The 26,471-nt window shown below is 41.0% G+C and overlaps 1 protein-coding gene across 1 annotated transcript in view; it reads left to right on the plus strand.

The window, feature by feature from the left end:
- Window positions 1-26,269, plus strand: part of itprid2 (ITPR interacting domain containing 2) — a 39,848-nt gene extending 13,579 nt beyond the window's left edge. The window contains exons 6-22 of the mRNA XM_035676322.1: window positions 278-331; window positions 4,849-4,888; window positions 5,007-5,102; window positions 8,186-8,333; window positions 8,604-8,664; window positions 13,514-13,621; window positions 13,849-14,221; window positions 14,496-14,703; window positions 15,429-15,480; window positions 16,744-16,826; window positions 18,141-19,946; window positions 20,934-20,993; window positions 21,128-21,252; window positions 21,353-21,467; window positions 22,135-22,200; window positions 22,300-22,647; window positions 22,890-26,269. Coding sequence (XP_035532215.1) covers window positions 278-331; window positions 4,849-4,888; window positions 5,007-5,102; window positions 8,186-8,333; window positions 8,604-8,664; window positions 13,514-13,621; window positions 13,849-14,221; window positions 14,496-14,703; window positions 15,429-15,480; window positions 16,744-16,826; window positions 18,141-19,946; window positions 20,934-20,993; window positions 21,128-21,252; window positions 21,353-21,467; window positions 22,135-22,200; window positions 22,300-22,647; window positions 22,890-22,997 — 3,851 coding nt within the window. The 3' untranslated portion in view covers window positions 22,998-26,269. The remainder of the gene's footprint in view (window positions 1-277; window positions 332-4,848; window positions 4,889-5,006; window positions 5,103-8,185; window positions 8,334-8,603; window positions 8,665-13,513; window positions 13,622-13,848; window positions 14,222-14,495; window positions 14,704-15,428; window positions 15,481-16,743; window positions 16,827-18,140; window positions 19,947-20,933; window positions 20,994-21,127; window positions 21,253-21,352; window positions 21,468-22,134; window positions 22,201-22,299; window positions 22,648-22,889) is intronic.
- The last annotated feature ends 202 nt before the right edge of the window (window positions 26,270-26,471 follow it).

Consider the following 26,471-nt stretch of genomic DNA (forward strand, 5'->3'; position numbering starts at 1 on the left):
TATTATTACTCTGTTATTAAAATGCCATTACATTTGGTAAAAAGCGCATAATGACTTATGACTCAAAGTTTAGGACTTGACAGTCTTGACTTGGGACTTGAATGCAAAGACTTGAGATTTACTGGTGACTTGCAGAATAACCTCTGACTGACAGCTCCTCCATTCCTGGGACTTTGGTTTCTGACTAAATACTTCAAGCTATTCATTGGTGATATGTTACTAAAAGGATTTCACAACGTAACTGCTTTGTGTGTACTCTGGGTGTGTGTGAGAACAGGAGTGCTGAGGAACGGCTGCAGCTTTGAAGATGACCTTTCACTGGGAGCTGAAGGTCAGTACAGAGAGAACCTCACAATATAAACAAGATTAGACGTTCCTGCTCATTGTTTAGTTTCCCCCCATTTTCTGCTAATTATGTATTTTAACTGACGCCACCAACTTAGGGAACACTTTGACATTTAGTTAAATCCTCTTGTTCTCCATCTTACCCAGGGTCAGATTAGACGATAAACATTGGTAGTGCTTTCCCCCAAATGTCGATGATTCTAATCATTAGTCGAGAAACTCCTGATTTGAAAAACAACCTAACAGTAATGAAAATAGAAAAAGTGTGACTGAAACGGAGGACAGACAGGGCAATGCATGTGCTGTGTCTGCAGCCTCATGTCTGCCTGCGCCCTTAATACTTTCAGCTCCAGTGCTGAAGTCTGCTACGCTTCCTTTTGTATTCCAGTGCGTCCGACAGGAGAGGAGTGCAGTTCGTTAGGACTTTATTACTTTACTTATTACTAACCCAACAACCCGCATATCTTCATAAGTAAGTAATATAATAATACATAGTGTTAAGATACAGATAAACAGGTCCACCAGCAACAATCAAAAATAAATACATAAAAAAGAAGTGCATACAGTGACAGTGGGTTTTATCAGACAGGTACAGTGAGTATACATGTAGAGTGAGATAAAGGGCAAGTTCGTAGTTATTATCCGGTCCAACAATGGGCCAGTTTCACAGAGATAAGACTTCAGATAGACATCCAAATTTATCTATAGCACAAAGCTGTTTACTTCTTGATTTTTATTAGGACTAATTTGCTATGAATTCTGTGTAAACTAGGAATTGGTCATACGAAAGTTATTGGCAATGTCCACACAGTGGTGGCTGTTTTGGTGACTTTAGAAAATTCAGACTTTATTTTTATGAAACCGTCTAACTTGCATTACTAACTTGCATCAATCTAATAACAAAATATAGACTTTTTAGGGGAAAAAACAGACTCTGTGGTTGGTTTATTTGCTTTCAGACCACAAACAAACTGCACCAGAGTATGCAGACTAAGACCCTCCTTTTCTTTTAATGTGGTCCTGATCTGGTTGTTTAATCTGCACCAGATTTAAACTAGGAGCTTTTACACCAGCCCAAACGAACCACACTAGGTGGGCAAATGCAGTTTGTTCTAACTGAACCAAACCCTGTAGCACCTTCAGGAGTACAGGTGGGGCTTGGAAATGTCACATGAATAGTAGCAAGTGACAGCAAAGCTTTCAGGCGAGCAGTGTGGCAGCAGGCATGCAGAAAGAGTGAGCAGAGGACTGATGGCTTAAATAGACCCGCAGACATGAGTTGCCTGCCTGAACTGGCTTGTAGGTTTCACTTCATAAAAAAAACAAAAAATAATCGCTCTTGTAATTTGAAAAATGCTGTCTTTTACACCAAGATTTTGCTATAAGGATGTTGAATTGTTCAGCCTTATGTGTGATGTACAAAAAAACCCTTTAATATAATGAGTAATGCAGCTTGATCACATGAGTGTAAATGACGTGACAGGCAGATGACTGACAAACACAACAGTGTCAGTAGAATCAACACCAGGTGATACACCGCTCCATCTTCATTCCTCTGCCCTGTTTCTTCATGAGGGAAAAGTCAACAGTCACATAGGTGTGGAAAAACACTGCACGCATGACTGACTGTCCTCTGAATGTGTGTGTGTGTGTTTGCATCATTCCTCTGATCTGCTGTGAATGCATCAGTTATGGCTCTGATAGCAAGAGTGTATGTGTTATTGAGTGAACAATAGTCTGTAATGACTTTATGTTGAAGCACTGAACACTGACGCGTGTGTGTGGACAGTGGGTTTTGATCAGAGACGTTCTGTTCAGAAACAACAGTCTCTATTACTGTGTGTCACATTAAATGAAGTAAACTGTAATTATATTGTAACTAAACTGTATCAAAGACCACAACAGCTGCTCTCTTGCCGCCACTTAAATCTAGTGCTCAAGTGATGAATTTGTCATTTCAGCATTAATAATTTACGCGTTTATAATTAATTAACAAGTAATTTGACCTTTAATGTGTCCTCCAACCGATCCTCCAGCTTTATTTCTTAACCTGGTTGATTTAATTTCTTGCTAACATTGAAACACCTCGTCCAAGGTCTTCTTTTGAAAAGTTTTTCTGTCATGTGTTTGCAAATACAATCACTGTTACAACGCTTTGTCTTGCTTCACACCAAATCATTAGAAATGATTCTTCATTTAGACGTTACCTGGTGGAGACACAGATTCTGGAGGACAAATGCACGCCTCTTCTGGTGAGGTGCTCGTTTGCAGACAGACATAAAGCATTAAGTTGTGATTTATTTTTAATTTAACATGCATAGATGGTGTATTATACATATAGCATTGGAATGACATGAAATATGCCAGCTAATACTAATTTCCACACTGCAGCCAGAAAAAAGTGCATGAAAAGAATCAGGGATCTTGATCTCATTTCATAAATGTTCTCATGATATATTCAGTCGTTTTTAACTGCCTCAATATGACCTACATAAACAAACAACACCTTAAGCGAGAAGATTGACTATTTCTATAGTTATTCTCAGTGCAACTTTGCTCTGGTTTGGTCGGATTCTTCAAATCTTGTTATCTTGAGAAATCAGCCTTTTGTGTTCTCAAGATAACGGGCTAAATTAACTTGTGATCTTCGTGCCCACGTGATAAATGTAACTCTCTCCTTTTAGTTTTGTTTTCTACCAACTCCCGAGGAGAGTAAATGTTCCAATATGTTCACCAACTGAAATAGCTTCCTGATGTGGCTAAGGACTATGAATGAGAGCTGTGATCGTGAGCTAAATGGCTGATGACTTCTTGTCATCAGCATAAATCTCTCCTCATGTTGCTTTGTCTGACAGTAATCATGTTGAGAGTGACATTTTTCAGAACAGTAGACCTTGGAGATGTCATGTCTGAACAGATCCTAATGGGCTGTAATGATGCCAAACATTATCGGGACAGGATGGGACGGGATTAAAGTGTTAACGTGTGAATTGGAGGGAAGTGAATTAGTCTATTAAAGGATTCAGGGTCAATTGAATGGAAGTGAGTTAGTGAATTAGTGTAAGGAGCAAGTTTTCTGTTAAGTTTGGCTCCTCTAATCCAGTTTTCCATGAGCTAAGGAAACACTGTGGATAGAAGAAAGGAGAAGAAATTCAGCTGAAATTAACTGGAAAAGAGAGAGAGGCACTTAGACTGACAGTGGGAGGGCGACAGGTCCCAACAGGTTCTTTTGAATTTTTGAATTGGTCACACCTCCAGCTGGTGATGACTTTCACTTCATTCAGCTGCTTCTGCATTATTTATTAAGTCTGAATGGCAGCAGATTTAACCCTCAAAATACTTTGAGACAATTTTTGAAACAATGGTTCCTTAGTTAGAAAAAAACAGCTTTTTTGAAGAGGTGACCATTGATAATGCTTACTGAAATGACAACTGGCACTGGGAGTTATTTCTGCTATAGCTATCTAGCTAATCAAGCTAACACTAGCTTCACGAGTTAATTGAAAACACTCTGAGTCAATTTAAAAAGAGAAAGTGTCTTAAATATGCACTTAGATACACACTTGATATTGTGCTAAAAGACTGAGGCTAAAGCTACAGTACATGTCCCAGGAGAAAATTAATCATATTCACCAGTTGATAATATAGAAGATGAAGACCTGTATGTAGAGCTAGGTCGGTAGTCCTAGTATTATAACAATGAATAAAAAATGTAACGTAAACCTGTTACTTGTTCATATTTGAACATTGCGTCTTCAAAAGACTTTGCGGATGAGGACTAACTCATGTTTGGCAAACGTAACAATTTTGTGTAACCTTATCTGAGGTTGCTGGAATTTGAACTTCCCAAAAGCCCCAAAAAAGAGCACAACAGATCCGTTCACATTCACATAAACTCCAATAACATCCAGAACTGCCTTCCACACAGTGGATGTGCTAGTTGTGAACTGAGTTTTAATCTAAAATGTACTCTTTTATTACTGTAAGTAGTAAGCTAGTTAGGAGACATGCTAATAATTGCAGCTTATGTAAGAGCAGATAAAGATGGTTTAATCCATTCTTCACACTTTTGCACTTGTGTTTTTGGTTTTGGAATTGCTACAAGTCACACTACCTTCCAGACTCTTTAAGTGCAGAACATCAGTCTTACTATAGCTCCATGTACACAACTTTAACATGTGGGGAAATCCAAAGCCTTTGCCTTGCAGGCCTAGTTACTGTTGCTAAGATTGGTGCATCATTGTTTGTGGATGAGTTTAGTGCAATTCAATTAGATTAACAGGCTGTTGTTTGTCCGATAAAAGAAGCAATTTTAAGAAGTTAGCTTGATCTGTGGGGGGAAATCAGCATATTGATAATTTTGATTCCCCAGTCAATCGAAAATTATTAATTAAAAATGATCATTAGTCCAGCGCTAATATTCTGCCTTCCTTCAGTCTAATCAACAAAATATTGTTTTTATTGATTCATGAGTAATCTTTATTATCTTGTTTTTCTCTGCAGCCAACCATCTTCAGTCCAGTAACAATAAAACTGAATCCTGGTGAGTCACTTTGTTTTTTTATTATCTACATTGAGTAAATAGTTCTAGCTGGTTGATAACTCAGTTTCCTTTCTCTCTGCCGATGTGTGTTAATGTATCTTTGTTAATGTGTGTATAGTTTTGGTCTGGTGGCGGATCAGAAGAGGAGTCGGTATAAAGAGAAAGGAAGAAGTATGAACTCCACAGGATCAGGGAAGAGCAGCACCGTGTCCAGGTCAGTCTCATCAGTTCACCGTCAGACTCAGGGAGGTTTCTGAAGGAAGTAACGCAGTGATACACAGAGGGCAGTTCTTAAAGCTCAATTCAAACCAATCAGATGATACCACACGGATTGTTTGTGGCACAGGCACGTAGTGCCATTGTTCACAACCAAGAGGTCCCAAGATGATACTTTTGTTAATCATGTTGTGGCNNGCCACAACATGATTAACAAAAGTAGAAAATAATAATCCAGTTACACAAAATTACAATTGTTTTTGGGGATTTTATTCAGTTTTTTTTTCTCCTTGTAATATACTGCATACTCTCCACCTCTTCGGGTCCATAAAATCCTTCAAATGAAACAATAAGGATAAAATATTAAAGTTATAATAATTTTCATGAAATGAAACCTGTTTTTGAGATTATGTTTGGTTGGCTTTTTCCAGCAATAGCGACTGATTGTATTGACAATATGTAATTACTCTTAATAGTAATTTTATTGTTAGTGGCGGAGTCCACCATTCCCACGCTTTTAAAAGGAATTTTAGTTTGAAATTGTCTTCATAGGCAATGAGGGATTCACAGCAAATAATGTGTGTAATCCATTTTGTCATTTGATCTTATTGATACAGTATTAACCTCATTGGTTACTGTTGCAGCTGTATCAGAGCTGTGTTAAGTCACTGCTAATGCTAACACAACATTTCCTCCTGCTGCTGCAGGGGTGGCTTTTATTGTGAAACGGCCACGGGAAACACAATGTATTAGTCACCAAGGTTAGCACTGACTGCAATCTTTTGTCAAAAATTTGTCTAAAAAACAAGTCAGCTGCCATTTTGGGTTTTTGTTCAACAGCAGATCAGTTTTAACTATGTCAGGGAGTAATGGAAGAGCCACAGTGAGCTGAAAGATGAAGAGCTGCAGGCAACAGGCTGCATACTTTCAACTCCTCAGCAAGTTAACCACTGTGCAGTACAAAAACACTGAATATAAAGTATGTTTGTCTACCAGAGAATTCTAAAAAGTTTATTTTTGAACTCTAAAATGTCCTACTGAATTCATATCTCACAGGATTCTTTTTTAAAAAGGGAAACGAAAACCTATTCAAGGCATCCTTTTTTAAAAATATAAAAAAATGACATCAGCCAATATGCTGTTGTTGGATTTCAATATGAGCATTGGTATGAGCTTCAAAAGTTGGGCTATTGTATTAGGTAGACATTGCTTCATTTCAAATGGTCACATGCAACATTGTGTGTAAGACGTATGAAGATATATATATATACATATACATATACATATACAAAGATGTTCCCACAGTGGTTTGAGCCATTGTGGTTAGTTTCTGGTGAGAAGGTTTTGTTTTGTCTCAACTGAAGCTTCTTTCTTGTATCACCTACAACCGTAAAGACATGAACCAGGTTTTCTCAGCTCCTCCCAGTGATATTTGACTGGTTGGTTTGAATGATGATAACAGCTCACAGTGTCATTGCTCTATCAGAAATCTTTACCTTTACAGAACTCCGTCATTGAAGCATGACGTATGTGTGGTCAATATACTTTAAATTAAATACATATCTTGATATTTAAGGTGCATGAGAAGATCTGTGTTTCAAGGACTTACTGTTGAACTAATTACCTGTGCTGGATATCAGTCTGTGATTGGTGGCGGTGGGTGATGAAGTCAGAGCAGGGGGTGTAGCTAAGTGGACAAGGTTTGGGGCAGTGCTCCAGTTGTTTGGTAAATGGTGTATTGTTTTGTGTGTAATGGTTCAGAATGGGCTGTAGGTGATGCATCATGGGTGATCCATCCTGTTGTACAAGGTTTTAGAGACTGGCCACTGGGCTGTGTTCAGTGTGACAGGGTTTTGCAGCAGATTGAGGGATCTTTCAGGTTTCCGAAGATATCCACTAGACTCGTCTAACTCAGACTACTGAAGCCTCATCCATCTAAACATATAGAACATACATATACACATTTACAGCTGATTTAATTCACAGATGCAGAATTAGCTCATACCAGTCATGTGATACAAGACCTTTAATTAATTGTTTGAAAAATAAAAACAAGTTTTCAGTTATTTTGGCACAACTGAATGCAAAGGTTGACCTTGTGATCACAAGAATGCAAATTCAACCAGTCCCTGCAATTTGTGAAACATCTTCCCCACAATTTCCCCCTAAACTCAAAGAATGTTGGCCAGTTTAACCAGCCACCACAATGTTGGTATCAAACCTCATCTTTACATATTTATTGCAACCATGATGGTGAGGTCCAGTTTTCCTGGAACTTTTGGCTCTTTGTAGCCAAGCTTTTCCAATTGACCATCTAATGCCTAAAATGAAGAATTTCTGTTGTGGAGTCCTTTTGCAGCATTAGCCCAGTTGCAACTGCAGGCTAGCAGCTACTAGCCCACAAAAAGCCCATAAACAGGATATTCCTGAGATTCAGAGCTGTTCTTAAACTGGTATAACAACCTGTTACATACCATTATTATAACAGTCATGTTTCTTTGTAAATGACTAACAGTTTGTAATACCAATTTGTATTAGGACTTAATTGTCCCTAAGGGGAAATTCTTTTCCAGAGAACTGTACACATCAAACGACAAACAGCAAATAGTAACAACAAACAGACAACAGTACACACTCAGGCCAGTTCAGCAATACCTCTTACTTAAGGCAAAAAAACTATTACTGTCTACTAAGACAAAACTATTTTGCAAGATGGGGGCTGATCCTCTGCTGCTGGTCAGGTTTCTTTCTGGTCTCTACCTCCTCTAGGTTTGGCTGTTGAGGAGCTGGGGATTGGCAGAGCCTCACTTACTAACTACCTCACTAACTAACTAATTAACCAACTACCTCACTAACAGACTAACCCACTAAAAGCTATGTGTGAGAAGTACTAACTGGCTGTGTGTCTTTTCATAGTGTTTCAGAGTTGTTGGAGCAGTCAGAGGAGCACCCAGAGGAGATCCTCCTTACCCTGCGGTTAGACCGACTAAACTAACCAGCAGACTAACTCACCAGCTAACAGACTGCCTGGCTGGCTAACTTACTGACTGAGTGACTGAGTGCCTGTGTGTTTGTCCACAGTGTGTCAGAGCTGCTGGACCTGTACGAGGAGGACCCTGAGGAAATTCTCCTAAATCTTGGTTTTGGGCGAGAAGAACCCGACCTAGCCTCGAAGGTTCCCTCCAGGTTCATCAACAGCACTTCCTCAGCCCGAGGCATTGACATCAAGGTACTGATGACAGTAAAAACAAACTGTAATTGAAAAGATAGAAAAAGTCCTCTCCAATGTAATAATCTGAACCAAATTTAATCTAAGAAGACTAAGAGTCTGTCGCCATGCAGTTGGTTCTGTGAGGCTGTACGAAGGCAGAAGGGCAACCCTCTCCCATTGACAATGTTAACATGCTAATGCAGGTATAATGTTTGTATGTGCTAACTGTCTTACACCGTCGTTCATTACTGTTTTATAATGATATCACTTCCTCTGGTTCACCTGCAGGTCTACCTGGGAGCTCAGCTGCAGCGCATGGAACTGGAGAACCCCAACTACGCTCTGACTAGTATGTACCTCTGTCCTCTTTACAGTGCTACTCCTGCATCTGTCCTTGTTTTCATGACTGTAATTTACTCTCTACATCATCCAACAGTTTCAGAGCGGCATCAACACCTCAACACCTCAGTACTGTAGATGGAGGGATAATCATGTTAGTGATGAGAAGTTCACGTCCTGAAACTGTAGACAGAGGAAGTGAAGCTTAAAGAGTGTGTGTGTGTCCTGTTCCCAGAATTACTGTGGCGTTTTGTAGGGTCCTTCAGCTCTTTTAGCTGTTCTGCCAACTGCCTGGACAACACCGCCAGCAAGGACAAAGATCTGTTTGTCCCAGACACGCACACACACACAACCACAGACCTGCTCCGCTAACATCCTGGCCTCTTTTTGTTTTCAAACTCGTGTGTGCATGAAGGTACTGGCTCCGTAATTAAACAGACACACACGGCTGAATCCCTTCAGCTCTTCTTGACAGTTTAACAGTCTTGGTGCTGTAAAAAAGGGCTTCTCTAAAGATCCTCTGTATGTGAGAAGATGAACACTCCACAGCTGAAAGTACTTAAGGTCTGCAAAAGTTTGATTTTCGCTTGGATCTTATCACTTTTTGTTTGTTTCAAGTGAATAAGACAGTTAATGAGTTTTCTGTAGTAGACATTAGCACTTTAACATGGAATGAACAGATTTTTACTAGAATTTGTATCTTTTTACATTGTTCAGTGCAACAGATTTCTATTTTTGTCACTATTCACCAGTTTTATTGACTGCTGGTCAATTTTTTTGTTTGTTCCCTTTCAAGTTTTGTCTCTCAACTTCCAGTTGCTATTGCAGGCTGTGGTAAACAAAAGTAAAAAGTTGCGGGCCTGATCTGTTTATGCATACTTTTTTTCCCAAAGTTTTTTAGGAAGTCATGTGACCTGGCATCGCCGCATCCACCACAGATATCAGATTAAAAGCCAATCTCTGGTATAAAGTCATCTATGATGTTACCTAGCTTGCTCATGTAGCTTACTGTGTTTTGCAGCAGCAACTTCATGTTTTGAGAAATTTTAAGAGCTGTGATGCTGACTTATCAATACAATGATGCAGGTTATTAAGGAATTCAAATTATTTGCTCTTTTCAAAAATCAGCTGTAAAAGAGTACACATAAAGCCACATAAAGTGAAACCACACTTTTAGCTGCAACCCACACACTGACATGCTGTCGTGTATATGTGTTGTGATGGTTATCAAATGATTTGCATAATCATAGATCACTTTTACAGATAGCTAATTATAAAATCGCCTCCTGAAGTGTTCACAGTCAGCCGTTAGTAGCAGTATTAGGGTAGTTTAGGGTCTCCTTTCAAGCGGCCTCGGTCTGAACCCTAGTAAACCCATAAATTCACCAGAGATTGTTTGAACAAACAGGTTAGGTCAGGTCAGCTTTCGTCATTGCGGATTGCTTTCCAATTGGGTGTAACTTTGTAAATGATGTATATATTACTAATAGTGTAAGTATGCTCAAGAAAGAATTAGCATGGCATCAGACTAGCTTGAAGGCAATGTGAAAAGCTGTCTGTCACAGAGAGGGCCGAGACGTGATAATTATTCCATTGGGGTTACCTTTTGGACAGTCTCTCCTAGAGGGCATTCACAGTGTTGCACTCGGTTGTATACATGAAAAGGAATGAATTTGTGGGAGGAATGAAAATAGAAAGCGAGAGAGTTTGAGAACCCTGGTTACTTTCTCACCTCCGCACACCTGGCCAGTGACGCATAAAGCGTGTGAATGTTAGATTGTGTGTTTTGGAAAGTTACAGGAGTTTTTTGATGAAAGGGAGACGTTGTTCGACGAACAAGAACTTAATTTGAAGTATACTAACACAGTAATACTCCCTGAGACACTTTAATACCTGATGTAGTAAATATTTGCTTTAAAACTAACTGCTAACTAACTTTGCGCAAAGCTGCAGTGACTCGGACGAGAGCTTTTTTTCAAGTGAACTGCTCCTTTAACAGTCTCTGGTCTGTCTGTGGTTTCTGGAAGCTTTCTTCTTTTCCAGAACATTCTCATACTGTTCCATCGGTTCCCTGGATCCCAGACACGTGTGTGTTGTTGTTTGTTATGTAAGCTCTGTTCTCACCATCAGAAAGAATCTCTTGGGATGAAGAGAAAAAAGAGGGAGTACGTGTCGTTTTCTCTTATTCCTCACTTCCTGTTTTAGGATCCTCAGAATCAGCATTAGTGCGGAGTCAGCAGTCAGCAGGAAACAGACTCACACAGCATTACTATCATCATACACAGCTGCTGAAATAAGAGGATCATGTTCTGTTGTCATGTCCAGATGTGACTGAAATAGCTCAGCTGTACGACTGACTGGTTTGTAGCTTGGACACAATAATTTTTTTATGTGTCTTAACTGCATTTGTAGCTTCTTTCAGAATATTTACAGCTTGTATTAAAGTTTCATTAATTGATTTTTTTAGCACTTAAAGGCAGCAGACTATTTTAGCAAACAGCTGCCTACTTCCACATCTAGGAGACAGAAACACAGTCATCCCACTGAAGTTTTTATCTCTGCCTGAAGAATCCAATATTCACTCTCCTTTTAGCTCTGTTTTTGTCTCCACCATCTTTTGAGAATAATATCTGGCTTTTTAGCTGCTTTGATTTGTGCCGCATGGGCACAAAGTTACAGCTGCCTGCTGCTGAAAATGATGTTAAAGACAGCACTGAGACTTAACCATACAGTAAATGTGCAGTGAAACCAAAGCTAGGAGCTAAACAAAGCTCAAAAGCTCCATAGAGCTGCAGAGTTGCCATGGATTCAGTGAGTTATGCTGTGGGATACAACTTGAGGGTTATTTTAGCCTGTATTTGTTTAGATTTTGGCAAATTGGCACCATGGAAAGACCATGCTGAATAAGCTTTTAGCAGTTCTAGCTTGCAATGTATTCATGGATGTACAGACAACTTTCACTGGCACTTTCATACTGAAGTTCTGGAGTCTTTTTTTTGTCTGGTTTCTTAGTGAATTTATGGACATTTAATTGGAATGGACAAGACGGATCAGAGAAAATGACGTGTAATGATATGTCAGTGTACATGTCAGTCACGCCGAATCTAAAAATACGTTCATCATGCCTGTGTGTTCAGAATGAGTGGGATTTATGACGCAAATGGTGGCAGTTAAGGTATTTAAGTACCTTAATAGCCTCCATGAGCTGTGTGACAGTCACTGCTAACGCTCCAACTGGGAACTGTGTTGATCAGCGGGCCAAACAATGACAATGACTAACTTCCTGTTGTTTCTGACATGCATATGTCCCTTTTACCTCACACAGTGTCCTTGCCTCACCTCTCTCTCCTATGCTCCCCCTTCAACTCTCCCGCCACGGTTTAAAAACCTCTAGGTCTAGGTTATTTTTTGCTTATGAGCTTATTTGTTTTTAGTGAGCAAAGGTAGTTTCATCTTTGTTGTGTCTAGCATAGTTACATCTAGCTGTGTTTTGAGCAAAATACCATTTTAAATAGCTTTCAAATGTCAGATCAGACCACTTTTTAATACAGCTGCACTTTATTGGGAAGGTGTGCTGATCTTAGTTTGTTTCCACCTGTCTTTGTTACATGTGATTCCTCCTCTCTCCCCATGTTTCCTGTCTGTCTAAAATACAGAATGACCTTTTTAAATTGTGGCAAATTCGGTTTATGTCGGACTTTTCATTTTTGATGGCATCCGTCAGTGTTGACTAAAGTTTACTGTAGTACTACTGCAATTGTAAACTCACTGTAATAGTAATTTAATTTTCTTCTATCCAGAGAAGATGTTTCAGTTCTTCGTCTATGTTTAAATTAAATTGAAGTTGGAAGATTTTCACATGACAGCAGTAAAGTAACTGAATCCCGACAATAAAATTTGTTAACCACAACATTTTTAGGATTGGATAGGTTTTTAGGAATTAGAGGTCAGGTTGGGTTCAGAGAGGAGAGAATAAGAGATGGCAGGCCTGTTCTGTATTTCAGGTGATGACATCAGAGTGAGTTACAAAAGACAGAAGTCTGTGTTTCATAACCGACTGACAAGTATTTAGACAGCGAGGGATGGAGAGATTAAGGGGGTGGGGAGGGTGATTACGGAAGTAAGAAATTTATGCAAGTCATCATCCTGTTAGAGATGAGACTGACAGCTTGAATTACACAACCACAGAAGAAGAAAAGGGAAGGGCAGCGGCCTGGGTTTGATTCCAACCTGCAATATTGTGTCATCCAGTTAACCTGGTGCCAAACCTCTGAAGCGCTGTTTGGAAGAACAATTGACCAATCAGAGCTTTGTAGGTGGGATTAAACATGGAGACATCATTTCCCTACGTAGCTAGCTAGCTACCTAGCTACATCCTTGTCTGGATTAACCCGTTAGGGAGCCCCTGGAAAAAACATTGCTGTTGTGCCGTGTGTATGTACCTCCATGTTCCCATTATTTCCAGTGAAACCAGTCTTCCTGTGCTGGACTGATGCATAATCTGTTGTGATTTGATGAAACCCAACTTCTATCATGTAATTACTGTGTATCCTGAAATCGAAAGTCTGTTTTGTCAAGTTGTTGACTGCAAGATCTGTAAATCAGTAACTGTTTGCTAACAAGTTTGACATTTCAGTTTAAAAGGTGGTTATGTCAATACTGTGTTCACAACTCGTTTCTGCTGCCCCCAAGTGCCCAAAGAATCAGTTCTAGCAGCTGTTTTTCATTTGCATTTGGTTTTCATTGGCATTAGTACCTAAATGAAGACGTTGGTAGTTTTCACATGGTCTTTTCTGTCTTTATTTGTGCTCTGTGAAGCACTTTGTAGTAAATGCACTGCTTTGTTTTGTCTCTCTTAGGTCGTTTCCGTCAGATTGAGGTCCTGACTACAGTAGCTAACGAATTCTTCCAGCTCTACAGTCAGGTCTCTGGTCAGCCTGTCCAACGCATCAGCCCTAGGGACCAAGGTAACCATGGCCACCACACCGAAGTCCACCGGTGGACAGCTTTTTTGTAAAAATTTGGTGACTGTTTTTGTTTCATAAAGGCTGTTTCATCTCAGTAACGTTTCACCATAGACAAAACGTTAATGAATACAATGTGTATTTCGTCAGAGTTTATGTTCATAAAATAAGCACTACATTTGCCTGATAGTGTTTTTCATTCTGATCTGTTCATCATGTGTCTCTATTAGGAGGAGAAGGAGGAGAAGGAGGAGAAGGAGGGGGAGAAGAGTCTCCTCATCCTCCTCCAAAGAGGAGCAACTCAGCTCTGAATGTTGCCAAACTCCTCAAGAAAACCCTCTCCAAACACAACCTGCATGCCGCCGCCTCTGAGTCAACTGAGGCACAAACACCTAACCAGCACACACAGTTGAACGGACACGCCCCCTCTGATCACACAAACACCAACGGTCACGCACACACCGGTCCAGTACAAGACAGCTGCAGTACTGACCCTGACCACCAGGCAGATACAGTCAACCAGAAACACAACCGCAAGAAAGACAGCTGTTCCCTGGCAACAGTTACAGAGGAAACCAACGGGGATGGAGAGACAGATGACAGGTACTGCTGGACAGACCAGTAATTGTAGATAATGTTAGCAAGTCCAGTTCCAAAACTAAAGGGTCACAAGATAACGGGTTGTGAGATCATTAATGTGTGAAGGAAAGAAGAAAAAAAAAAACGTTCACAAAGCCTTTTTATTCTCGTGTCAACATTCAACTAGGAAGAGGCGGGTCAATTCTTGACCAGAAGTGAACATGTCTCGCCGGCATAGAAATGAATGAGAAGTGAATTTTGGTCTGACTGCACAATAACATCTCACCTTTCCTATCAGTCCTGAACAGAGCGGTGCCAGACCAGCAACCAGTGGCGAGAATCAACCTGAGTCAGCCAATCAGAGAACAGAGGAGGGAACCCTGACGGTCCAAGAGAAGGAGGAGAAGAACCTGACCTCAACCCCAGAGAAAGCTCCTCCCACCCTGGCCCCCCTCCAGCTTGCCCAGCTTCGCACAGAAAACACAGACTCTTTCGACATGGAGGAGGTACAGTGTTCTCCTGGGTTCTCTTGGGTTCTTCATACTTATATTTTGTCATATTTATGAGGACTCTTAATTCAGGGTTCTCCAACATACTCGCACACAGAGGAGGTGTTCCCCTGGGTCATCCAGACTTCCACGATGGTGTTTCTGTTTGTAGCACACCTCCTGAGGAGCTGAGATAACAGCATGTGTATTATCTTCACTAGGGCTAACTGTTAGCACTGAAGAAACATAGCTGTACAGTACACTACGTGTATAGTACACATAAACAAATCAGCTTTGTTTTTATTTATTGCTTTATTGATTTAATTTCCCTGCCTTCCGTAGCAGGCAAGAGTAATATAACTATATTAAACCAGAAAGCTCACAGGGAAAATGCTGGCCTTGGTTGATCATTATGGGTGTAGTTCATTAGTTCACAACAGATAGACAGCAGGCTGTTTGTGTGATTTAAACAGCTTCCTGTGGAGCTTACGCTTCACTAATCAGGTCAGAGTAAAAAAAGGACTCCATAAGACAGAAACCTCTCAAAAGCCAGCGTCCCTTTACAGCCTCCTGAGGAACATGATGATAGTCTGTTGCTGTAAGTGAACAAGGATGTTTACCCAGTGTGTCTGCATAAAGCATAGATGTTAATAGGCTGACCTGTTGGTGAAAGATCTGAGTGAAAGTACTGACCTTTCAGCCGCTTCTTTCTTTTAAGATTTAGTCTGTTGTTTGTCGTTCAGATTCAGAGTAACGATGATGAGGCTCTGCCGCACAGAACTTCCAGAACCAGCGGTGAGTTCACCTTTACCTTTGATTTCAAAGTTTTCTTATAAACAATTCCTTCAGGGTTACTCTCAAATGAACCTCTTTGCATCTATGTATCTTTGAGATCTAACAAATGTGATGAATGCAATTCGTTCCTCATAAAACATTTGCAAAGGCAATTCTTTGAAATTTTTAAACCTGAATTGTTTACATGCTAACTAGCTAGTAGTCTTCGTCTTCCCTGCCTTTGTTGGTTCTACATAATTGAATTAATCGCAAATTTGTTAGAAATTTGCACCACTAAAGTACACTATCAACTATGATGGATCCTCCATCCTTTCTCTTATGGACCCTCTTGTAGAGGTACCCTGTGTCAAAATGTATAGTTTATATAATGCTCATTTGTTGTTAAGTTATATTTTATGAAATTGCCCCAATTAGTTTTTTTTTTTTTTTTGGTGGGACAGAAAGTTTCCCTTGTGTCAATAAATGTTTGTGGAGGAGAAGATCTTTGTTGTACGTTATTTTCTATGTCCCCGGTCTCCAGGGCTATACAAACAAAAACTAAGTGCTGTTTGGCACAATGTCCCATCATTTGTTGGAGAAAGTGCAGGTTGCTTATTTATACAATGTTTGCTAGTGAGCAAGTTGTGAGCGTTGAGCACACATTGAGCGTGAATAGGCGATGTTGCACGATTTGTTTGCTTCCAGTGGGTCTCAGTCCAGTCTCACTCCTTCTTACTCTCGTCTCTCTTTATTTATGAGGCCAATAAAAAAAAGCTCTAGAACCCACACACATTTCTTGCTCAAGTTGAAACATTTCTTTCTTTTTTTCTTTGTGTTAATGAAATGCCATTTTCTTACAAATTTTGTTGGTAGCTTGATCTGTAAAAAGGGAATTGCATTTAAGTGACTAGTAATACAAGTTTGGCATGTTTTAACTTTGTTAAAATTAGTCTAAAACCACTTAGATCTATAACCTGTGTCTTAATCGGTATTAGCCAGACTTGACAACCAAACAGGCTGTCTGTCTTTCTACCTTCTATTCTGCAAGTAGAATTTCTATTGAGTATCTTCCTGTAAAATTGTAGATTTATTCTGTCTTATCCAGTGACAGTGTATGTAGCCTGTTTCCTGTGTCTCACCTCTCTCAGACCTAAGTGAGGACAGACTGTCCTGTCTCTTTATGCCTATGCTTTATTCTCAGTATAAATTATTGTTCTCTGCCACCAGCTGCACAGATGGGGTACTGCAATAATCATAATGTTTCATTGTATGTCTCTCTCTCAGACCTGTTGAGGACTGTCAGTCAGCAGTCAGACAGCAGTGGCTTTGCTGAGGAGCCCTCTGCCGACTCCAACAGCTACCTGAAGGTGTGTTTTGTTTGCTGTCTTTACCGCCAGTTTAGATCACCAGCATTGACCTTTAAGTTATTTGAACTGACTCCTATAATTCCAGTCAGAGCCTTATCTCACCAAGAGAGAAATGTCCATGCAGATTAATCACATGTGAACTGGAAGAAAATGATTTCATGGTGTGTAAGGAAACCTTGTAAGGCAGTCTGGACTTTTATCTCTGAGGGAATAACATTCAGAACCACTATAGCTTCTGCAGATTCTCATATCGCTACAGCATCAAGCACACTGTGATGAAAATAAGGCCTGGGGGTTTATTTTTCTCTTATACAAAGAGGGCCTGTGTTTAAATCCTCCGCTATGTTTTAAAGTGTGTATGTAATGCAGTAGTTCAGAGTTAGCCCCCCTCTCCCCAATAGAGCACAAGGCAATGAATGTCCTCCTTATGAAGTGGGAATTTTAAATCCAGAGAAATGATTACAGATCACATATTTGTTGTTTGTATTTCGTTGTTTTCCACATTTGAAAGAATGCTTAATTTTGGATAAAGAGTCATTTTGTCATATTTATCATATCAGGATAAACCTAGATATCTATCATATTTTCATTATTATGCAGAAAATTCTTCAGCGACATTAATCTCATGGTAACTTTAATGCTGCTGTATAGCTTAATATATTTTTCCCAGCAGCAGTTCATCTTGTTTTACTAACAGTGGTGGAAAATAACTAAGTACTCAAATTCTATATTAAAGTACAATTTTGAGCTAGTTGTACTTTCAATTATATGCTACTTTGTATTTATATTATAGAGAAACTACATTTATTTAACAAATATATGTATATATATTTCAAAAGTAACATTTAAAATTAAAACGTGATAAGCTTTCAAATACAATGCATCGGTAAAGATTAAATTGGTAGTGCAAACCTTTTAGGCTTGACTCCTTTTCCAAAAATCAGTGTGTAGGGGCGCCCCAGTAGCTCACTTATCACAGTGTCCCGGGTTAAAGAAGTCCAAAAAATGTAAAATTTGTGTAGCAGAACCGACCCCTACGTTGTGAACCACTGGACTTCATATAAAGTAGTTAAAATGCTACTTACACATTCATACATTAGTAACAATGTAATTATATTAGTCACATGGACCTTTTTTTTCCCAAATGAATTCTTTTTACTTTTGATACATTGAACACATTTAACAGATGATAATTCTATGCTTTGACTGAAGGAAGAGTATTTTTATATTGTTGTATTAGTTCTTATATGTAATATTAAGGATCCGAGTGCTTCTTGTACCATTGGTAATTAATTGTTAATTATGTGTATTTAGGTGCAAGACAGTAGTGACAGCTGTGACAGCGAGACCACTGTGACATCACACCCTTCACAAGATGTGACCACACCCCTAGCGCTGGACCAACCAGCGTTTGATCTGCCAGATGGCTCACAGGAAGAGGCGAGGCTGGGAGGTGCTGCTGAGGCTGATGGGAGGAGTAGTTCAAGGGAAGAAGACGATCATAATGACAGCTCAGAGCAGGTTCCCCAGTACACAGCCCATCAACTCCCCTTGAACAGACCAATGGGAACAGAGCAGGATGAGCTCCAGGATAAAGAGCGAGTTGGGAGTGGGGAACGGACTGATCCTGTACCAGACCCGGAGATTACGCAGAGTATGTCTGCTGCAGAACAACATCCACAACACACTCAGAACCAGACTGAGACCACTGCAGACACAGAACAACCAACAGAGGGAGTGGGTCCTGAGGCCCATGAAGAACATGCATTCTTGGATGATTCTTGTTCACTTTCTCCTCCTGGTCCACCCTCTCCAGTTCTCAGCGCTCTGAAACGAGCCAAACAGAACCAGCTGAGCCGAACAGGGCAGCAGGTCGACCACCGAGGACGAGGACGAGGACGAGGACGAGGCGGTATCCCCCTGCAGAGGTCCTCCTCCCTGCCCTCCTCGCTCCTCTCACCCTCTAGGATCGTGTCCTCTGTCAGAATCCAGTTTGGCCGAGGACAGTCGTCCTGCACCCAGCCAAGGTACTCTTTCAAATACACCCAGGAGGCTGAAGAGGACAAGGAAGCGGAAGAGGTGGAGAGGGAGGAGGAGGAGGAGAAGGACGAGGAGGAGGAGGAGGAGGAAGGGCAAATCAACTGTTTGTCTACTTTGATAATAAACCCTTCCTCGTCTGACTGTAAAAACAAACCACTAAGGCTTCCTACAGAAGCTCCCATCACACCTAAAGCCATCCCACGCTACCTGATGAGGTCATCCTATTCCCTGCAGAGCTCTAGCCCTCCTCCTGATTGGCCACCAGCAGGCCCTTCCCACTCCTGGAGCACTCAGAGCGTTCCTGATCTCTTCTCAAATCAGCAGCAGCCGAGCCAGTTCCAAATGAACATAAACGCCAACCAAAACCAGCAAAGTTGGAATCCAGGGCCATCCATGTTCCCTTATCCTAACCCTAATCCTAACCCTGCAGCTCAGTATGCAAACCCAAACCCAAGCCCCAGTCGTAGTCCCAGCCTTAACCCTACCCCATACCCCTTCACTCTGAACCCTCATCCGCAGTACCCCTCCCCTCTCCAGCCATACGCCAGTCTTCCTAACCTCTTTCACCACCACAACCCCTCCTTGATGCACCATGCTAGCCTAACCAGCCTCCACCATCCGACAACTCCCACAATTCCCCAGCAAGGCAGCCTCTCCAACTTGCATCATCCCCCAACTTCCACTGCTCCTCACCACTCCAGTCTGGGCAACCTGCATCCGGGAACTCCAGTAATGCACCACCAGGGCTGCAATCATCCATACACTCATCAGTCACCTTACCATGCCACTCCTCACAGCTCGCAGTTTGCCTCACCCTACCTCGGTTACCCTGGGTACAGCATGAATCCACACTCGGCATTCCCCCACCTGGTCCCCCATTGTCCGCCGTTGGCCCCAGAACACAGCCTGCATCCGAGGGGCGCTCCTCCTGCCTCGGGCTACTTCCCAGGCGCAGCCTCAACTCTTGGCCCAGGTCACAGCGTCCAACAGGGTCTGTCTCCTCCTGCTCCGTCCAGCACTGAGATGCAGCTGAGGAAGGTTCTGCATGAGATCAGAGGAACGGTTCAGAGTCTTAGCCAGGTTAGTCCTCTTCAGTCCCAGTTCGTAAACTCTTGTTAATTAAGCTATAGTCACTTAAGCTCTAGTCTGTTGTGATTGTAGTCTTGCATCAAATTAAAACTACGGTTCATTGGTTTTAGTTTTGTAGCACTTGCCATATTGCCATAGAAATAGGTTCAATGGGACAACAAACATTAGTTACGACTGTGTTTTGAAATAAAATTGAAAGTGAGCACATCCATAATGTTAATAATCTCTCACTAGGACCAGTAACTTCATGAATTCTCCACTGGTTTCCTGGAACAGGTCCGGACTAAAAAATTGTTTGGCACATATCACCCATAAATGTTGTTTTTACACTGGCTTTTACAGATTAAACAAAGGAGATTCCATATGTTAAACAAACTTGTTGCCCTATTAGACTTAGACTGTCGACCAACTCGTGTTTTTGTTTTTGCGGGTTGGAAAATTGTGTAAATCAGTTGTCCCCTGCTGCTTATGACCCTTGAAGCCACTCTCTAATACGAGGGATAATGATATTACTTCCTGTAGTTTAATTAACTTAAATTAAATTAAATTATTTATTTGTATAGCGCTGATTCATAACAAAAAGTTATCTCAGGACACTTTTCAAATAGAGCAGGTCTAAATCGTACTCCTTATAAAATAATTTAGAGACCCAACAGTTCCCACCACGAGGGAGCGACGGCAGCAAGAAAAAACTTCCTTTTATGAGGTAGAAACCTCGGACAGACCCTGACTCTAGGTGGGTGGCCATCTGCCTCCCGAACCCAAACTGGAAGCTGGTTTCACAGGAGAGGAGCTTGGTAGCTAAAGGCTCTGGCTCCTGAACCACAAGTAGTCCTGCATTCAGAGAGCGCAGTGTTCTAGTTCTAGTTTAGTGATCTGCATATTTTGAGTGAATTGTTTTGGCTAGATTAGCTCTAACTGATCCTTTTGGGAGCGTGTTGTTTTCCAGTTCCTAACTTCACTTTCCTCTCAATCTAGAACCGAGCTGACACACCGGACACGTTCAGTGAGCACAGAGCAGCTCTGCCCAGCCACCAGGTACTGTCATCCTCCTTCCTCGCTCCTCCAGTTTCCCTCTGATTTCCCACCAATGTGTATTCAGAGTCATATAACAGGACTGTTGTTATTGCTATCAGTAAAGTGTGTTACACTTTGTCTCTGTATGTTTTTAGTCTTTGGCAGAATTTCAGCAGAAAAGGCGTAGCCTGAACTTGTTCCGCAGTCAGATGATGGACCTGGAGCTGTCAATCATCCGACAGCAGGCTCTGGTCTACAAACACCTGAGTCCTGCTGACAGGTGACTCATAACAGCAAACAGATGCATGTTTTACAACCTAACCTTGACTGTGCTGATATGTTATACTATGACACAAAACAAATCTTGTGTGTGTGTGCAGGATGGAGGTGGAACAGCTTCAGTCTCTAAGATCAGCAGTCAGAGAGGAGCTGCAGGAGCTGGAACAACAGCTGGAAGACAGACTAATGGAGCTGACACATCACACACAATACAGGGTATATACACATGATGCACACACACACACATACACACAACGCAGGGTAGAGGACTGCATTGGGATTGGGATCCTGCAGGACCCAACGCAAATCTTGCAGGCGCAGGTGTAAGCGGGCACTAAAATAATTAAATTGGAAATTGTAGAAATGGGTTATTTTATGTGTGAGTCAATGATCACACTGTCTTAAGAATAAACACCACGTGAACAGATTGGACATTAAGCAAGTCCTCTACACTTTCTCCACAATGACCACACAGGACAATCATTTAGCCAAATGATCTACAAAAAAAATCTAATCATAGTGTTATGTTAAAGTGCAGAGGAGGAGAGTGTTATTCCACTACGTTATTGCCAACAGCACACACACAACAACAACACATAAAAGATTGTGTATATATGCACACAAGATACATGGTATACATACATAAAACAGAGTATATACACACTTTATAGAAGGTAATGCACACGCATAACAGGGTATATTTACACCACAGAACCAAAGGGTATATACACCCACATATGTAGACACAACATAGGGTATAAATACACACACAGCACACAATACACGCCACCGGCACTTTAAGCTATAAAAATAAATGTGATGTGTGATTACAGACTAATGTGACTATGTAGTAATTGTGTCCATCCTGTTCTCTATTCCTCAGGGTCTCCATAGAGACAGCAGTGTTGACACTTTGTCCACCGCCTCTGCACTGAGAGCAATGGAGCCGGTCAGCACGCGCACACACACACGTTTGTTATATAAAGCTAATAATGCTCAAGTTTGTCTTAATGTAATCATGTCAATGTCAATCCCTCTGTCTGTCCAGGTGTCAGACCTCCTCAGAGAGCAGCTCTTCCTCCAATCAGAGATCAGCTATGATGGTCACACCCCCTCAACCAACCCCTCCTCTCGATCCTCTAGTCCAGTCCGAGGAGGAGGAGAAGATCGGGAGCAGAGACGAGGCGTGTACCGGGCATCAATCAACATAACACCCGTTCCCCCGCCTCGACCCAACACAAACACTGAGGAAGAAGAAGAGGAGGAGGAGAAGGAGGGACAGAGGTACAGGGGGGTAGGAGGAGGAGGAGGAGGAGGAAGAAGAGGAGAAATACCAGATGTTGAGGGAGCAGCAGGAGGAGTCAGGGTGGATAACCTACAGCAGCTCATCAGAGAGGTAACAGTCTGTTGCACTTTATAGTAAATTTAGAGGTACTTAAAGAGTCAACTCTTATATTTATTACTGTCGTTACGTAAATGTTTAATGTTCACTGTGTGCATAGAGGGGAAAACATTTCCAAATACAGCCAATGTCCATTTTTCTGTCTTTCACATTATCGTTAATTTAATGTTAAGACAGCAACTGTTTAACTGTTAACCAGGAGCTGTTTTACCAGTTGTGTCTCTGTTATTTTCCAGATTCGAGAGAGCGTGGCGCAGGAGGTGCGACGGGAGATCTACAGCGAGCTGCTGGCTACTGTGTCACCACGGCGATCGCCATTGCCCGCAAGGCAACACCCCCTGTAGCCATAGCAACAGCAGAGCTTTCACCCTTTCACCTTCAGCCTTAGTAACCACAGCCTGAGCAGAAACACTGTCTGTCTGCAACACTGTATGCCTGAGTAACACTGTATGTCTGTAACACTGATGTTGTAATGAACACATCACCTACATGTGATAAACCTCGCCAGCCCCACCTGTGGACCGCCCGGCTGTTAACGAGTGCGCTCGTTAGTGAGAGGTGAAGGGCGGAACTTCAGACCGGACGCAGAGCGTGACGAGGATGTTTACGTGTCTGGTTGGTTCTAGTGTGCCGGTGTGATGCATGCTGGGAACGCCAGTCAGGATGAGCCTGTTCCTGTGAACCATCAGCAATGATGTGCTGTCTTTTCCTCGCGTCTCCTGTTTTCTAACAAAGTCAGGCCTTAAACTACTACCACTACCACTACCACTGCCACTAATACTCTACTAGTACCACCACTACTAGTGATCAGGTCAGGACATTAGCACAAATTATGTCCTGATAATGATAATCAGAATAATAATAATAATAATACGATCAGTTGCTTTTAACTTAAAACATATTTATCACTGTAACAAACTGTAGAGAAAACAGTCTGTTTAGAACACTGTTGTGAAAAATCCATAAAGTTATCAGGGTTAAATGTAGTCAATACAAACTGTAAAGAACTACAAAAGTTAAACAGTTGGTTCACCGAAATGAGAAAAAAAGACATATTTCCTCTCTTACCTCCCTGCACTTTTTTGGTTACAAGTTTTGACATTTCTGCCTACACCCCAATACAACAAAGGTTGGGTTAACATGTTGTGTTAGCATTAGCAGTAACTTCCAGTTCTGATATGGCTGTAGGGGTGAACAGTAAACTGAGGCTCTAATATCAATGACATCGAATTATGCTGGATTACATGCTTACATGCATCGTTTCCTGTAAATCCCTTGTGTGTAGGTAGGTCATTTGACTCCGCCTTTAACAATGAGCACTGTCATACAGAGAAGCAATTACAAGTCATCACATTGAATGGCTATTGCTGAAAAGTGCTGATCACAAATAATATCAACAACCGGGTTAATGAAAATGTAAAGGTTTCTAACTTTAAATGTCATTCTCCTTTTAGACACAACTGAAATTCCTTTGTCTTCCATGGTATTGGGATGGGCTGGGGGCAGAAATCTTCTTTCTTCTGCATGGAGAGATACAACTGGAGGGGAAAGTAATTTGGCTTAATTGAGCCGTTACATGTTCAGAGAGCAACAGACCAACTTCCCTTACAATACTGTAAATGCCTTAATAATGTTTGAATCCGTGCTCTTATGCCTTATGAATGCATTACAGTCCTTCATCTTCAATAAGATTCTGCTGAGGGGTTAAACTGAGCTTTTACTTCTTAAAGTTACTCATTCCATGCACATTTCACCTTAATGTAAAAAGTTAAAAGAGGGATTTCATGTATATGATTGAGGGATTACGATCCTACAGATGTCAACATTCCATCATCATTGTCGTCATCATCATCACTGTCATTGTACTTCTTTTCCTTTTGCCTCCTTCACAGCTTAATAAGTCAGATTCAGATTCTGAAATGTCTTTGTTTTTCCCTGATGTGACGCTCCCCTTGCTGGTGAGTTGACCAGACAACTGTGTCATGGATGAAAGTCACAACTCCATCAAAAGATATTTATAACATAATTAACTAACATCATTTTAAACCGAGGTACTGTGAAATAGTATAGCTAAAAGCCCTGGTCCACCTGAGGTTCATTTACATAGGTGTTTTTAGTTATTTTAGCAGATGAGAAATCATCACCAAAAGTAATTTTATTATATAAGAATCAGAGCTCTAAAAACCAGATATCAGTGTTTGTTATATTATGTATCATATGAGACACCCTGTGTGAATTGTACTGAAAGCTGGCCTGTAGGACACAGCTTTTTAGATGCTGTGTGCAGTCACTGCCTGCAGCAGTTATTAGCCAACAAATCAACTGCTAAAACCAGAATGTCCTCAGTTCATATTCCTATTTCTACAGCTGCTCAATAAACAAGATACAAGATATGTAAATTAGACAACTTTGGAGTTGTACAGTGGGTTGTTTTCTGTCTTGATTGAGCTAGGCTAGCAGTTTCCCCTTGTCTCCAGTCTTTGTGCTAAGCTAGGCTAATCACGTCCTGAATGAAAGGATTCCTTTAACACCCAGTCTGTGCTTTGTGTGTGTGCTGGTTGTTACTGAGCAGGTGATGAGGTTAGGGTGTGATGTCATGAGGTACTGTGGAGGTTAGGCTTAGCAGCAGGTTTTCAGTAAGTTGTCATGGCGACAGTGATGATGATGTGATGACCGGTCAGAGGGAGGGGATTAGCCATTATGGGTGAGTGGGCAGAGTAGTCCAAACCATAGCTGTGTTAGCATGTTAGCTTCATTAGCATGTTAGCTTCACACTATCTGATGCCATAATATGAATATAGATACTGATTACTGAGAGTATTGTTAATAAATCAGTAAATCACTGCTAACATTTCAGATGTGATCAGTCATCATGCAACACTTCAGCACAAATGTCTGATACACATGAATCTGCAACTTGCTGGTTTTATTGAGAAAAACTGCAATTTTCCTACTTTGCACAGAATCCACAGAACTGATTGTTCACTGAACAATTAATTACTAATCACCGATTACTGAACATCAACACAGTGTCTGTGTGGTCTTAGGTTTCCAGATATCCAATCCATTATTGAATACAGAAAAACCCTCGGAGTAGCTGAGGTGAAACAATTGCTCTGCACCAACCATTGGTGAGTGTGATCACCTGTCAATCAAGACAACCATGCTCCTAAATACCTCCTTATTATTATTTCTTTTTTAAAATTTTCTTCTTGGAACAAGGATTCTGAAAATGTCCACACAGACTCACATTTGAAAGTATCTACTGAAAGCTGAACCTTTGGAAAAAAATGTATTGACTTAGTGTTTTGCAGATATTCGTTTTTTGATTTTTGGGAGCAATTTATGGTGAATGGATTCTAAGCTTGAAGGTCCAATTATGTATTAATGATTCTGAGCCTTTAGCCAGTCTTTATTCAGCTGATGGCGCTGGCTCAGGTGTGAATGCTCTAAATCATCACCCATTATTAAATGGACCTTTCACCTTTAGATTCTGACCATTTTGATTTTGTGTTTTTAGGAAACGTTCACTGATCACAAACTGCTCTGCTGGACCAACGCTCACTGTGTGCTCTGAGGCTCTACATGCTTTTATTTTTATTGATCGTGTATTCTTCACACACTTCTAATTACACTTCACTGTTGGTGTCTATTAATTTCTATTGATGTCTATTAATAATGTGTATTTTGTATTGATGTCTTGTCAGTGGGATGCAGGGGAGGGATCACTCTGTAGAGATAAGAATAATAAAGATGTATTTATTTTCAGTACACATGAGTGCTGCCTCACTTGATACTGATGGTGTGTGTGTGTGTGT

Source organism: Morone saxatilis, unplaced genomic scaffold (genome assembly GCF_004916995.1).
Source record: "Morone saxatilis isolate NCDOM2014 unplaced genomic scaffold, NCSU_SB_2.0 Contig5, whole genome shotgun sequence".
In the NCBI taxonomy this organism is placed as follows: Eukaryota; Metazoa; Chordata; class Actinopteri; family Moronidae; genus Morone; species Morone saxatilis.